Source organism: Bombyx mori, chromosome 4 (assembly GCF_030269925.1).
Source record: "Bombyx mori chromosome 4, ASM3026992v2".
In the NCBI taxonomy this organism is placed as follows: domain Eukaryota; kingdom Metazoa; phylum Arthropoda; class Insecta; order Lepidoptera; family Bombycidae; genus Bombyx; species Bombyx mori.
Genome location: NC_085110.1, coordinates 10,887,829 through 10,899,644, shown reverse-complemented (window position 1 = coordinate 10,899,644; position 11,816 = coordinate 10,887,829). Strand labels below are relative to the sequence as shown.

Sequence of the window (11,816 nt, the reverse complement as noted above, 5' to 3'; positions counted from 1 at the left end):
GCGTTTGCTTTTGGTTATTGTTAGCAAATTATCTCAGGTTGAGCCCGTTAGCTCACTTACCCGTCCGGGCGAAAGTGGAATAGCCCCTTAGGCTACCAACGAATAGGTAGGGGAAAAGTACTCAAAGTATTAAAACTCACTCGTCGTATATCAATGCTTTTATGAAAAAAAGTTTCCCTGTAGTGCCAACTAAAACAGTACCAAGTTTCAATATGCACAGATGCGAAACAACGGGCGTTCGTATGAAGTCCCAGGAGGACAAACAGTCATTAATTTTATATAGGTACTTGTTGATTTACACGTTTCAAATTATAATGCGGCGCAGTATCAAAAATATTAATTACACTGCAATCTTGATATAATCGATTCATCATTTCGCGCTTATCGCGGTAATACCTAGTCGATGTCATTTTTGCCTACGTTGTTTTGGTACACGTCACCATAATAAACATATCGATTATTATCACTGTGATGAAACCTAACTTTTATTATCGATGGATGGAAATAACATAATTTATGTCAATCGACGATGACATAAATTATGTCTATGTTTCGATTATAAATAGACAGATGATAAAATATTTACCGAACTATAATAGAAGATATATAACTATAATAGAAAAGAGTTCAAAAAGTATACCTTGATCAGAAACCTGTTGGAAACAATACAATACCGCATTTGCCGATTTTTAGGCAGACGAGCATACGGACCACTTGCTGGCTATCTTCGCTCAACAATGCCATATGCACATTTATCTGCTGGGTTAATTTGCATTTATCTGTATACTAAAGACTTACCTTGCTTCACACGTGCCCATTAAGATACTTTGTTGAATTCAACTTCTAGATCACAGGATCTTTCTTTCTATTTTATAAAGACCATAGCATAGAAACTTTGTCTCTTAAAAGAAATTGAACCAAGCTCGCAACGGAATATTTATATATAGGCATCGGTCATTTGAATGTCATTTTTAACTTAAAGGTTTCTCTAATTCAGTAATTCATTTAGTAATGGGATTCCAATAGTCAAAATTTTACGTACCTATTATATTTTTTTTCTTTTTATGTCATTGATACTTTGATGAAAAAAAGAATTACCATTTCGATATTATTATCTTCATCAATAGCTATATTTTTTATTCTCTTCAACTGCAAATGAGCGTTCGTTCCACCCGACATTGAGGAGTCATCGTTGCCCATGGACATCAGCGATGCCAGAGACATGCTTCAGATAACGCTATTCAAAACTCTTTTAAAACATTATTTCAAGAAGGTTTTGTCATAGTGGTATGCACATGTATTACTAGTAATATCTATGCTTACGGCCGTCTGGTGTAGTGGTAAGTGACATGGTCACTACATAAGGGGGTCGCGGGTTCGAATCCCGCCAAGGGAAGATGTTTGTATGATAAATATAAATGTCTTTTCCAGGGTTATGGATGTATATTAAATATATTATGTATGTGTATAATAAAAATCTTACATTTATTTCCGTTATCTGGTACCTGTAACACAAGTTCTTTACGAACTTATCACGGGACAAGTTAACGTGGCGTGATTGTTAGTAAATATTTATTTATTTATTTATTTATTATTTATTTATACTACAAATAAATAAAATTAAAGTGTCTGTTTGTTATGTTAAAGTAACCGCTTTTTACTACATGCATATGAATGTATATGTGTATTGTTTACAATTTTTGTCTGTCTGTCTGTTTGTTCCCGCTAATCTCTGAAACGGCAAGACCGATTTTGACGAGACTTTCACTGGGAGATAGCTGATGTAATAAGTAGTAACTTCGTCTACTTCTATTTTAGAAAAACTCGTTAAATACCACGCGGACGAAGTCGCGAGCGCAGCCACTTTTTAATATTATTCGATTTTATTTTTCGGAAGAAATTATAAGCTGAACTGGTTTCTGAAAAGTTGAAAATAGTTTGATATTCCACAGATTCGTTTGATACTTAGACGGATACTTTAAGTTATCCAGTCGATTTAAGCTTTAATATTATTTTTAAAGACAAAATTAAGTATCGGGAAACCACCATCACTAACCCACCTTGATGTTACGTGACAAATATTTTTTTAAACGGCATTACGTTACTGTACCTACAAATCGATGCAAGATATGATGCCTTATTATTTAAGTCTCATGAATATTGTTTAATATCTATAGATATGATTATAGCTTATCGCGTGGCACATTACATGGTATTCATTCACAGTGACACGCAGAAAATCATTCAACAAATCCATTTCATGACTGAACATAATTCAATTCAACAATTCGTATCTTAAAGTACTTACATGGATTACTACGGGAAACCATCATAATATTAATTATTCTCTTATCATAAATGTGATATCGAGATATTACATACAATATACTAAAATTTGTTTTATTAATTTATTCCTGGCTATTTTTTAAAACATCGGAATGTTATAAACTAGCGACCCGCCCTCGCTTCGCTTCGGAAACATTAAAACACACATGAAACAAAAAAAAAAAAAATTTAGCCTATGTTCATCAGGAACAATGTCGGCTTCTAATGGAAAAAGAATTTTTCAAATCGGTCCAGTAGTTTCGGAGCCTATTCGAAACAAACAAACAAACAAATCTTTCCTCTTTATAATATTAGTATAGATATAGATATAGATATAGATAAACATTAGTCTTGTCTTTGCGAACGCTCTTGAGCTGATCCTAGCTTAAATTCAATTTAAATAATATTAAATGTAGTTTCAATGTATTTATATATATTCTTTATTACTTCATTATTTATCGATAATGAAAATCTAAAAATATATAGCATTCATTTAAAAGAAAGCCGTCGTTAGATTCTTAAAAAAATGGAGTACAAAATTTATGAAAATGTATGTAAATATTTCTGAGGCGATCTGAAGTGTTCAATATCGCGAGGAAATGCTGCGAAAACTCTCGTTTGCAATCGATCGTTGGGTGTACCCGATGTGGTGTGGATTGGTCAATGGGCGTGGTGGTTGTTATCATGGAGATGCCGTAAGCCAATAGCGTAAAGGCGGTGATAAGAGGGTTGGGGTTGCAACGGCAGGGTGGCGGCAGTGTGTTACACGGAGCGGCCCAGAGCAGCCGCGTTCAAAGATGTTAGGTGCAATGATGTACCCCGGTACCGAGGATCCAACGCTGGAAGACATGCGCGTACCACCGATTCAACTCGAGCACCTGCCTGAGGTGTTCCTATGTACGTAGTGCTGTGATTTGTGTGCGTGCTTGTGTGCTCTGTTTGTTTGTTGTGATCAAGAAACAAGTGTAAAAATTCTAAATAAGTCAATTTTAAATCTACGATTGTTTTTCGCTTTCAATTTCAACATCGGCTATTAAATTGACTTATTAATTGAAATATCTGAAAGATCAAACTTTTGCTCTAAAAATAAAACAAACAAAAGTTTTTATAATAATATTTAAAAACCTCCGTTTTATTTAGAAATATTCCTGTTCCTCATTGTTATTAATTTAATTAATTAATTTAGAATTTTTGCACTTTTTAGATTCTTATTTTCGCGATTAAAGAAGATAGGATATACATACGTAGGTATAAGTTACATGTACCTAAATAAAATTAACTATTGATTACTTTTATTAATAGATATTAACAATGTATTTATTACAATAATGCCACTAACTAATCAATTTTATTAATGATTACATTGTGTATCGATTTTTTGTGACGGTATTTTACTTAATTTTTATACACATTCGGTATACCTACTATTTGGTGGGGATGTGCCATGACGGGGGTTCTAAAAACGTACAACAGAGAAAACTTACATTGATAGCTTTAGTGTTTTTCAAATTTAGAAATGTTTAATCTCCGAATATATAGTTTACATACATGTATGTATAGTTTTTACTGGTGGTAGGACGTCTTCGGAGTCCGCACGGGTAGATACCACCACCCTGCCCATTTCTACCGTGAAGCAGTAATCCGTTTCGGTTTGAAGGGTGGGGCAGCCGTTGTACAGTAAAAACGGTGACCTTAGAACCTGTGTCTTCAGGTAGGTGACGGCATTTACGTCGTAGGTGTCAATGGGCTCTGGTAACCACAACACCGGGTGGGCCGTGAGCTCGTCCACCAACCCAAGCAATAAAAAAAAACAGATTTGTCAGTAAATTATTTTGCGAGTAGACTTGTCGTACTGAAATGATTTGATCGGTAGTGGAAATCAATAATACTAAATTAACGTTGTAATTATAAGTAGTTTATTTCAGGTACATAGCTTGTTGCTCGCTATCAAATTAAATCGCGTTATTTCCGAAGTAGACCCTGTCGAAATATTTCATGAATAAACAAGTATTAGGGTATACTTTTTTAGTGTTGCCGATTTTTACGGTTAGGTACGTTTTGTTAATCTCATCACTAAATAAATGTTTAATTTTTTATTAGTGCACAATAAACTTAATATGATTCACGAATATTTTAATTCATTACGGACGCGGGATTTCACCGTTGGTAGCGAAATTGTGAAATCATTCAAAATAATAAGGACTTTAAATAATCTACTCTCGTATGTCAAAAATTAAGAATATCGTTGTTTTTCGTACTCGAATGAGGTTCCGAATATTGAGCCCTAGCTTGTATTATTATACGAAAGATGATTCATGAAATTATCGCTAGAGGGTTTTACGTTTTTTATTTATTTATTTTTTATTGTTCAGATGGGTGGATGAGCTCACAGCCCACCGGGTGGTAAGTGGTTACTGGAGCCCGTAGACATCTACAACGTAAATGCGCCACCCACCTTGAGATATAAGTTCTAAGGTCTCAAGTATAGTTACGACGGCTGCCCCACCCTTCAAACCGAAACGCATTACTGCTTCACGGCAGAATCCAGACGTCTTTCTATTAACACAGTTTTTCATGATTGACTTTGGCTTTCACACAAAATGCAGGTCTGTGTATTTATTATAATTACGATAATTCCTCTTAGTCAAATTGCGAGCCCACAAAGAAATGATCGTCTTGCCTATTTCTGCTCTGAATTTGTTTCGGTTTGAAGGATGGGACCGCAGCCATACCAACCAATTAAGAATCTGACATCCAACGGGGAATTCGTTTATTCATCCACGTTAAAAAAAAACAATTACTTAGTTCTTAACAAAAAAAACATTAGGTATGACTTTTTTAATATGTACATAATGTAAGTAGGGCTTAGCAGGAGTACCTAAGTATATCACTGCTTAGAATAAAACAAGTGATGTTATTGGTAAGGTTAACGTGAAAACAACTACAACACTTTTGAGTTAATTATTATTTCTGGTTTACTCTATGATTCTGGTTATTTACTCACATTTTGTGTTGAGTGGTAGATTTAAGATTTTCCATAATATCATTAAAGTTAAAATTTCGTATGATTTCAACGACATGTATCTAAGAGCTCAGTAAAATTAAATATATTTGCTTAAGCATATTTAATGTTCTCCAAATCTGATTTAGGTTGGTACATTTTAATATATCAACGCGTTTTTTATGTTGTATAATGGAAGTTGATCTTACCCACTGAAGTATGAAACCTATGGAAATTAAACGTCAATAAAAAAATCGTGCCACTGTGACGTCATCTGCTCCATAATGAAGTTAAGGTTAAGGAGGTTAAGGTTAAGGAAGATATAGGTATATAGATAATAGTTTTGGGGTATCGACTTTCTTGAGATCCTATGAAATATGTTTTAATTTTTTTTTTTTTACGTTTTAAGCGGGTTAGCATGATAAAATAAGAAAGGACAATGCCCAAAAGTGGGCCAACTTTATGTTAAAACTATATGTACTTGAAAAACGATGTCTTATTTTTTCACGTTGTTTAGTTTATGTATCAACATTTCTTTCAACCTGGCATTGTTTTACAAAAAAATTAATTACTTATTTGATAACATCCCAAAGCTGAGTGCCATAGATTTTAAATTCGCCAATAGGCAAAAGGCTTAGCTCATATAGCCTTATAGTAAACCTATATGCTGCCAAACGAAAGAATTGTCTGTGACTTGAACAACAAATTAAAAAAAATAGCTAATGGTTATAATTCACAGGCTTTTTAGTTTATTTTTGTTCAATTCAATATTTATATATTGTAATAATAATTATTACTTAAAACCATGAATTATTTAATATTTTTAGATATTAATGATTCCATTAGTAAAAATCTCAATGTCCTACCATTACTCTATTCTTATTATATATGATCAGAGAGTTTTGGCAGCAACCCGAGTGAAGCGTTACTTGAAGTTTTATTTTAATGTTTTTTTAATAGTTTATTGTGATGTATAATATATAAATTGGGTGTTGTTTTGTGTATTAAACGTCAATAATCGTAGTTCACGATTATTGAGCAGTTACTGTTTTATTTTTTCAAGATAAAAGGTCTGCGGAAATTCAGGCTCACTCAATGTTATTCATCGAGTTGATGTCAAATCTCACAAAAAGCAATAAAGAGAGAAAAACTGGCTTTTTTTGACATAAAAAAATATACCTACGACAGACTAGGCTGTATAGGCTACGCTCTTTGCCTGCTCATTGGCGAATTTAAAAACAACAACAACAATATTGTTGGCGGTTTCCGGATTTTCATTTCATTTTATATTAAGAGGATATAATAATAATAAAATGTACGTAAGGGCTTATTTCTAGCAACATTAACCACAATTAACTTATTTAATACTGTAAATAATGATGAGAGCGATTATTGATTTCGAAGAAAACAATTAACAACTTAATTTTAGCTGCAGAAAAAAACAGATTTCTCTTAAACCTGGGTGAGAATATAAAAATCGTTTTCTGAATATGAAACGATATTTCTTTGTCTATAAAATGAAGTTAAAACCATCATCACCCGACAACTTTTTTTGGGGCCCAAACGCCCATAGAAAATGAGCATTGTCCTTTTATATAAGCAATCATAATTATTAAGTCGATATCAAAGTCAATAAATAATGTACAACCCAAAACAGACGGCTGAACTGACGTGACAATGACATTTGGTGCGCTAAACATGGCGGATTTTCGGCCTCATTAGACATTTACGTATTTCATGTTTCATTTTATGTACGCACTGAAATACTATTAAATTGTTTTCCTGCGAGTTACAGTGCTGAGTAAGAACGAGATAGATATTATATATGTTTATGTGTGTACCTTCAAAATGGGTGCTATTTATATAAGCAATTGTACGTATAGAACAATATGTCGTGTCCCTACTATATAGGTCTATGGTCTTACCGCCCTCTTAGTGTCAAATTATATAGCAATTATAAATACTTGACAGCTTACATCGGATACGCCGCATGTTCGTCTGCCTACAGAAGCAATAAAAATTACGTAATAATGATAACAATTCTCCTTCAAATCAATCACGTTTTTATGAAAGATAACCTTGTTATTTTTTATTATTTGTTTTAATCATGAGATAAGCTTTGGCGTTTGTTGATCTTCCGTAACTCAATCATGTGTGTTTTGTTGCAGCCAGTATTCCAAAATGTGGCGGTTGTCACGAGATGATAGTGGATCGGTACGTGTTAAAGGTGTCGGACCGGACGTGGCACGCCGGCTGCTTGCGCTGTGTCGAATGCCGCGCGTTGTTAACTGGAAAGTGCTTTGCGAGGAACAATCAGTTGTACTGCACCGAGGACTTCTTCAAGTAAGCTTCTGAATATAACCAAAATCTATGAAAGCCCAAACGACGATATCTGTTGTTTGTTAATCATAATTATATGTTATGTTAATCATAATAATTTGAAGGCGTCGTGGCCTAAAGGATAAGGCGCCCGGTGCATTCGTATGTATTCGTATGCATCGATGTTCGAATTCCGCCGGCAGATACCAATTTTTCTAATGAAATACGTACTTAACAGATGTTGTAGGGTAGGGCAGCCATTGTCCTGTAAAAACTGAGACTTAGAACTCATGTTTTTTTTATAGCTTATATATATATTATAGCTATAGTTCTAAGGTCTCAGTTACAACGGCTGCACCACCCTTCAAACCGAAACGCATTACTGCTTCACGGCAGAAATAGGAAGGGCGGCGGTACATTCCCGTGCGGACTCACAAGAGGTCCTACCACCAGTTATAGGCAAATTATAATTTTGCGGGTTTGATTTTTATTACACGATGTTATTCCTTCGAGAAACGAGACTGTCGACGATTTGCTACCAGAAGGTTCTTGGTCACATTGCTAGGCGGCCACCAGACAACCTTGAAAAATTGATTGTGGTGGGCAAGGTAGAAGGGAAAATACCCGCCGGCCGGCCACCAAACCGTTGTTCAGATCAGATAACTGCGCTCACTGGACTCTCTGTTGCGACCGCCCTGAGAGAAGCCGAAAACTGAAGGAAATGGAAGCCAATAGTACAAAGAGCCACGAAGGGCTTTCAGGAACACGACCTTCAGCAATGAAGTATGCAACTAAGAAGATTCCTTTACCGTGGAAGTCAAACGTGAACATTTGTTAGATACATATTTCATTAGAAAAATTGGTACCCGTCGGCGGGATTCGAGCACCGGTCCATCGCTAGATACGAATGCACCGGACGTCTTATACTTTAGGCCTTGTCTCAAGATAGATGGCGGCATTTACGTCGTAGATGTATATGTGCTCCGGTAATCACTTAACACCAGGTGCAAGGAAGTTGCAGGAAGCAATAATAAAAAAAGGGAGATTAATAAAATGAGATGTGGGGATGCCAAACCATTTCTATGCTTGGTTGTGGCCTATGTGCGACCCTAAGGGGAAAGGTCGAACGTCCGAGGTTTAAGACATTTGCTACTGTTTTCTGAATGTCTTTAAAGACCAAGTTTAAACGACACAAAAATCATAAAACTGTTTCCCATTACCCGAACCCCAATAGATTTCGTTGGAATTTTATGCGATCCGGGTATACCACTTCATATGTCACGTTGATAATGTTGTTGTGATTGCGGCTGTTGTCCCAGGCGTTTCGGAACCAAATGCAGTGGTTGCGGGCAGGGCATACCGCCGACTCAGGTCGTACGTCGCGCGCAATCTCACGTCTACCACCTGAGGTGTTTCGCCTGTGCCGCCTGCGCACGTACCCTGAACACAGGAGACGAGTTCTACCTTATGGAGGACGGAAAGCTTGTCTGTAAACCGGATTACGAAGCTGCCAGAGCTAAAGGTTGGTTCAGACTTTCTATCATCATCTAGTGATGTAATAATGAAAATATTCAGTGAGACCCTTTTGATACATCGATATTACTATTTTGTTGTCTTGCAACAGTTTAAAGTTTACGCGCGTCAAAGACGAACGATTTTGTATTTAAAATAAAAACCTACCTAAAATAAATTCTCCGTAGCAATATTCTTTTACTTTTGTTAAGCGTACTTTTACCTATCATTTATCAGGTTTACGTATGACTTATAACATGGTTTTCCTAAAGAACACGACATAGTATTCTCTAATATAAACAGAAATTCCGGTTGCAAATGCTTAGATAATAACAGACCGTATGTCCCTAAGCAGTCTCATCCTTCTGTTATACCTATATATATTCTAATACGGTACTATCATTAATGACTCGGGCAGTTCTTAAATCAAAACAGATATACCAAACGCAGGTGGGGATGGCTCGCTCGACGGTGACGCGGCAAGCAAGAGGCCCAGGACTACGATTACGGCCAAACAATTGGAGACTCTGAAAAGTGCATACAGCAGTAGTCCGAAACCAGCGAGACACGTGCGGGAGCAGCTCGCACACGACACGGGTCTGGACATGCGGGTCGTACAAGTTTGGTTCCAGAACAGGTTAGTAACTTTTTAGAATATGTATTATACAGTATTCAATCTGAATTGACCACTAGAATTAAGACTGGTATGCAAGTAACTAATGAAACACAATTGTATGTACAAAGATAATTGAGTAAATTATGAGAACCAAATAAGAAACTAGCAAAATTATCCTAAGTAGTGTTTCAATAGAGATCATGATTACTGCTGTAGAAATAAAAAAAATATGTTTTATATAAATTATTATCGGACTTATGCGACAGGGCAACGCTAAGCCGCTGTCGCCCGAAATATGTCTCCACTCTCGGTGCTTTTAGGCCCCTCGAGCACCGATCACCGTCCTCGTCGTACTCGTCGATTACGCCGAAGAGTTCGACGAGTGAGCTAGCCCACAGACAGTCCACCAAGTTTCTTGCCGGATCTCAGTGGGTCGCGATTCCGATCCCGTGGTAGATTCTGCGACGCACTGCTCTTGCTAAGTCTAGTGTTACCCGGGCCTAAGCGTAATCTGTTACGCAGACGACACGTTGGTCGTGGCCCGGGGGGGGAGTTTTGCTGAGTCTGCCCGTCTTGCTACCGCTGGGGTGGCGCATGTCGTCGGCAAAATCAGGAGATTGGGCCTCGACGTGGCGCTCAGTAAATCCGAGGCCATGTGGTTCCACAGGCCCCGGAGAGTGCCACCTGTCGATGCCCATATCGTGGTTGGAGGCGTCCGTATCGGGGTCGGGGTGCAGTTGAAGTACCTCGGCCTCATTCTGGACAGTCGTTGGACCTTCCGTGCTCACTTTCAAAATCTGGTCCCTTGTCTGTTGGGGGTGGCCGGCGCGTTAAGCCGGCTTCTTCCCAACGTTGGGGGGCCTGACCAGGTGACGCGCCGTCTCTATACAGGGGTGGTGCGATCAATGGCCCTATACGGGGCGCCCGTGTGGGGCCAGTCCCTGGCCGTGGGGGTAGCGAAGCTGCTGCAACGGCCGCAACGCACCATCGCGGTCAGGGTCATCCGCGGCTATCGCACCATCTCCTTCGAGGCGGCGTGTGTACTGGCTGGGACGCCGCCTTGGGTTCTGGAGGCGGAGGCGCTCGCCGCTGACTATCAGTGGCGGGCTGACCTTCGTGCACGGGGCGTGGCACGTCCCAGCCCCAGTGTGGTCAGAGCGCGGAGGGCCCAATCTCGGCGGTTCGTGCTGGAGTCATGGTCCAGACGGCTGGCCGATCCTTCGGCTGGTCGTAGGACCGTCGAGGCGATTCGCCCGGTTCTTGTGAATTGGGTGAATCGTGACAGAGGACGCCTCACTTTCCGGCTCACGCAGGTGCTTACTGGGCATGGTTGCTTCGGTGAGTTCCTGCACCGGATCGGAGCCGAGCTGACGGCAGAGTGCCACCATTGTGGTTGCGACTCGGACACGGCGGAGCACACGCTCGTCGCCTGCCCCGCATGGGAGGGGTGGCGCCGTGTCCTTGTCGCAAAAATAGGAAACGACTTGTCGTTGCCGGGTGTTGTGGCATTAATGCTCGGTGACGACGAGTCGTGGAAGGCGATGCTCGACTTTTTTTTTTTTTTTTTTTTTTTTTTTTTTTTTTTTTTTTTTTTTTTTTTTTTTTTTTTTTTTTTTTTTTTTTTTTTATGATTGAGAGTTTACTGGTGGCCCGAAGGCCTTTCCAGTTTCACCAGGACAGGTGGGCGAGCAAAGGCTCAGCCAAGAGGGGTGGGATTTGCTAACAACTGCCCGAGCGCCTCCGAAGGAGACCTAACAACTCAAGAGCAATTGTTTCGCGAATGAATCTACTACCGGATCGGAATCGCGACCCGCTGAGAAGATCCGGCGAGAAACTCAGCGGGCTGATGCATGGGTTAGGTTGCACGTCGACCTCTTTGTCGAGTTCGACGAGTACGGTTACCGGGGTCCCTAAGCCTGCCCCTAGTATTAGAGCTGAAGGCATCTAATGCAAAGGTTATTGGATCTGATGGATCCGTAAGGACGTGTCTAGGGCGTCGACGGTGACTGGCTCCTGCATGATCAGGATTCGGGGAGTAGTCAG

At 38.9% G+C, this 11,816-nt stretch overlaps 1 protein-coding gene and 1 long non-coding RNA gene across 7 annotated transcripts in view; one reads left to right on the top strand and one right to left on the bottom strand.

Annotated features, from left to right (window-relative positions):
* The window catches only part of LOC101744906 (LIM/homeobox protein Lhx3), a 72,492-nt gene that overhangs the window by 45,398 nt on the left and 15,278 nt on the right, over window positions 1–11,816 (top strand). For 2 of the 6 annotated variants that reach the window (XM_021351175.3, XM_062668240.1), the window contains exons 2-4: window positions 7,495–7,669; window positions 8,965–9,167; window positions 9,593–9,794. In XM_021351175.3, the coding sequence (XP_021206850.1) occupies window positions 7,495–7,669; window positions 8,965–9,167; window positions 9,593–9,794 (580 nt within the window). Of the gene's footprint in view, window positions 1–2,800; window positions 3,223–7,494; window positions 7,670–8,964; window positions 9,168–9,592; window positions 9,795–11,816 lie in introns of those variants that run through there. The other 4 variants (XM_021351177.3, XM_062668241.1, XM_004931035.5 and 1 more) reach the window with 3 other exon arrangements.
* Window positions 4,219–6,244, bottom strand: LOC134198785 (uncharacterized). Its single transcript, XR_009972979.1, has 2 exons — window positions 5,330–6,244; window positions 4,219–4,305 (listed from the first exon to the last, which is right to left on the bottom strand). It is a non-coding gene; the product is annotated as an uncharacterized LOC134198785 (long non-coding RNA).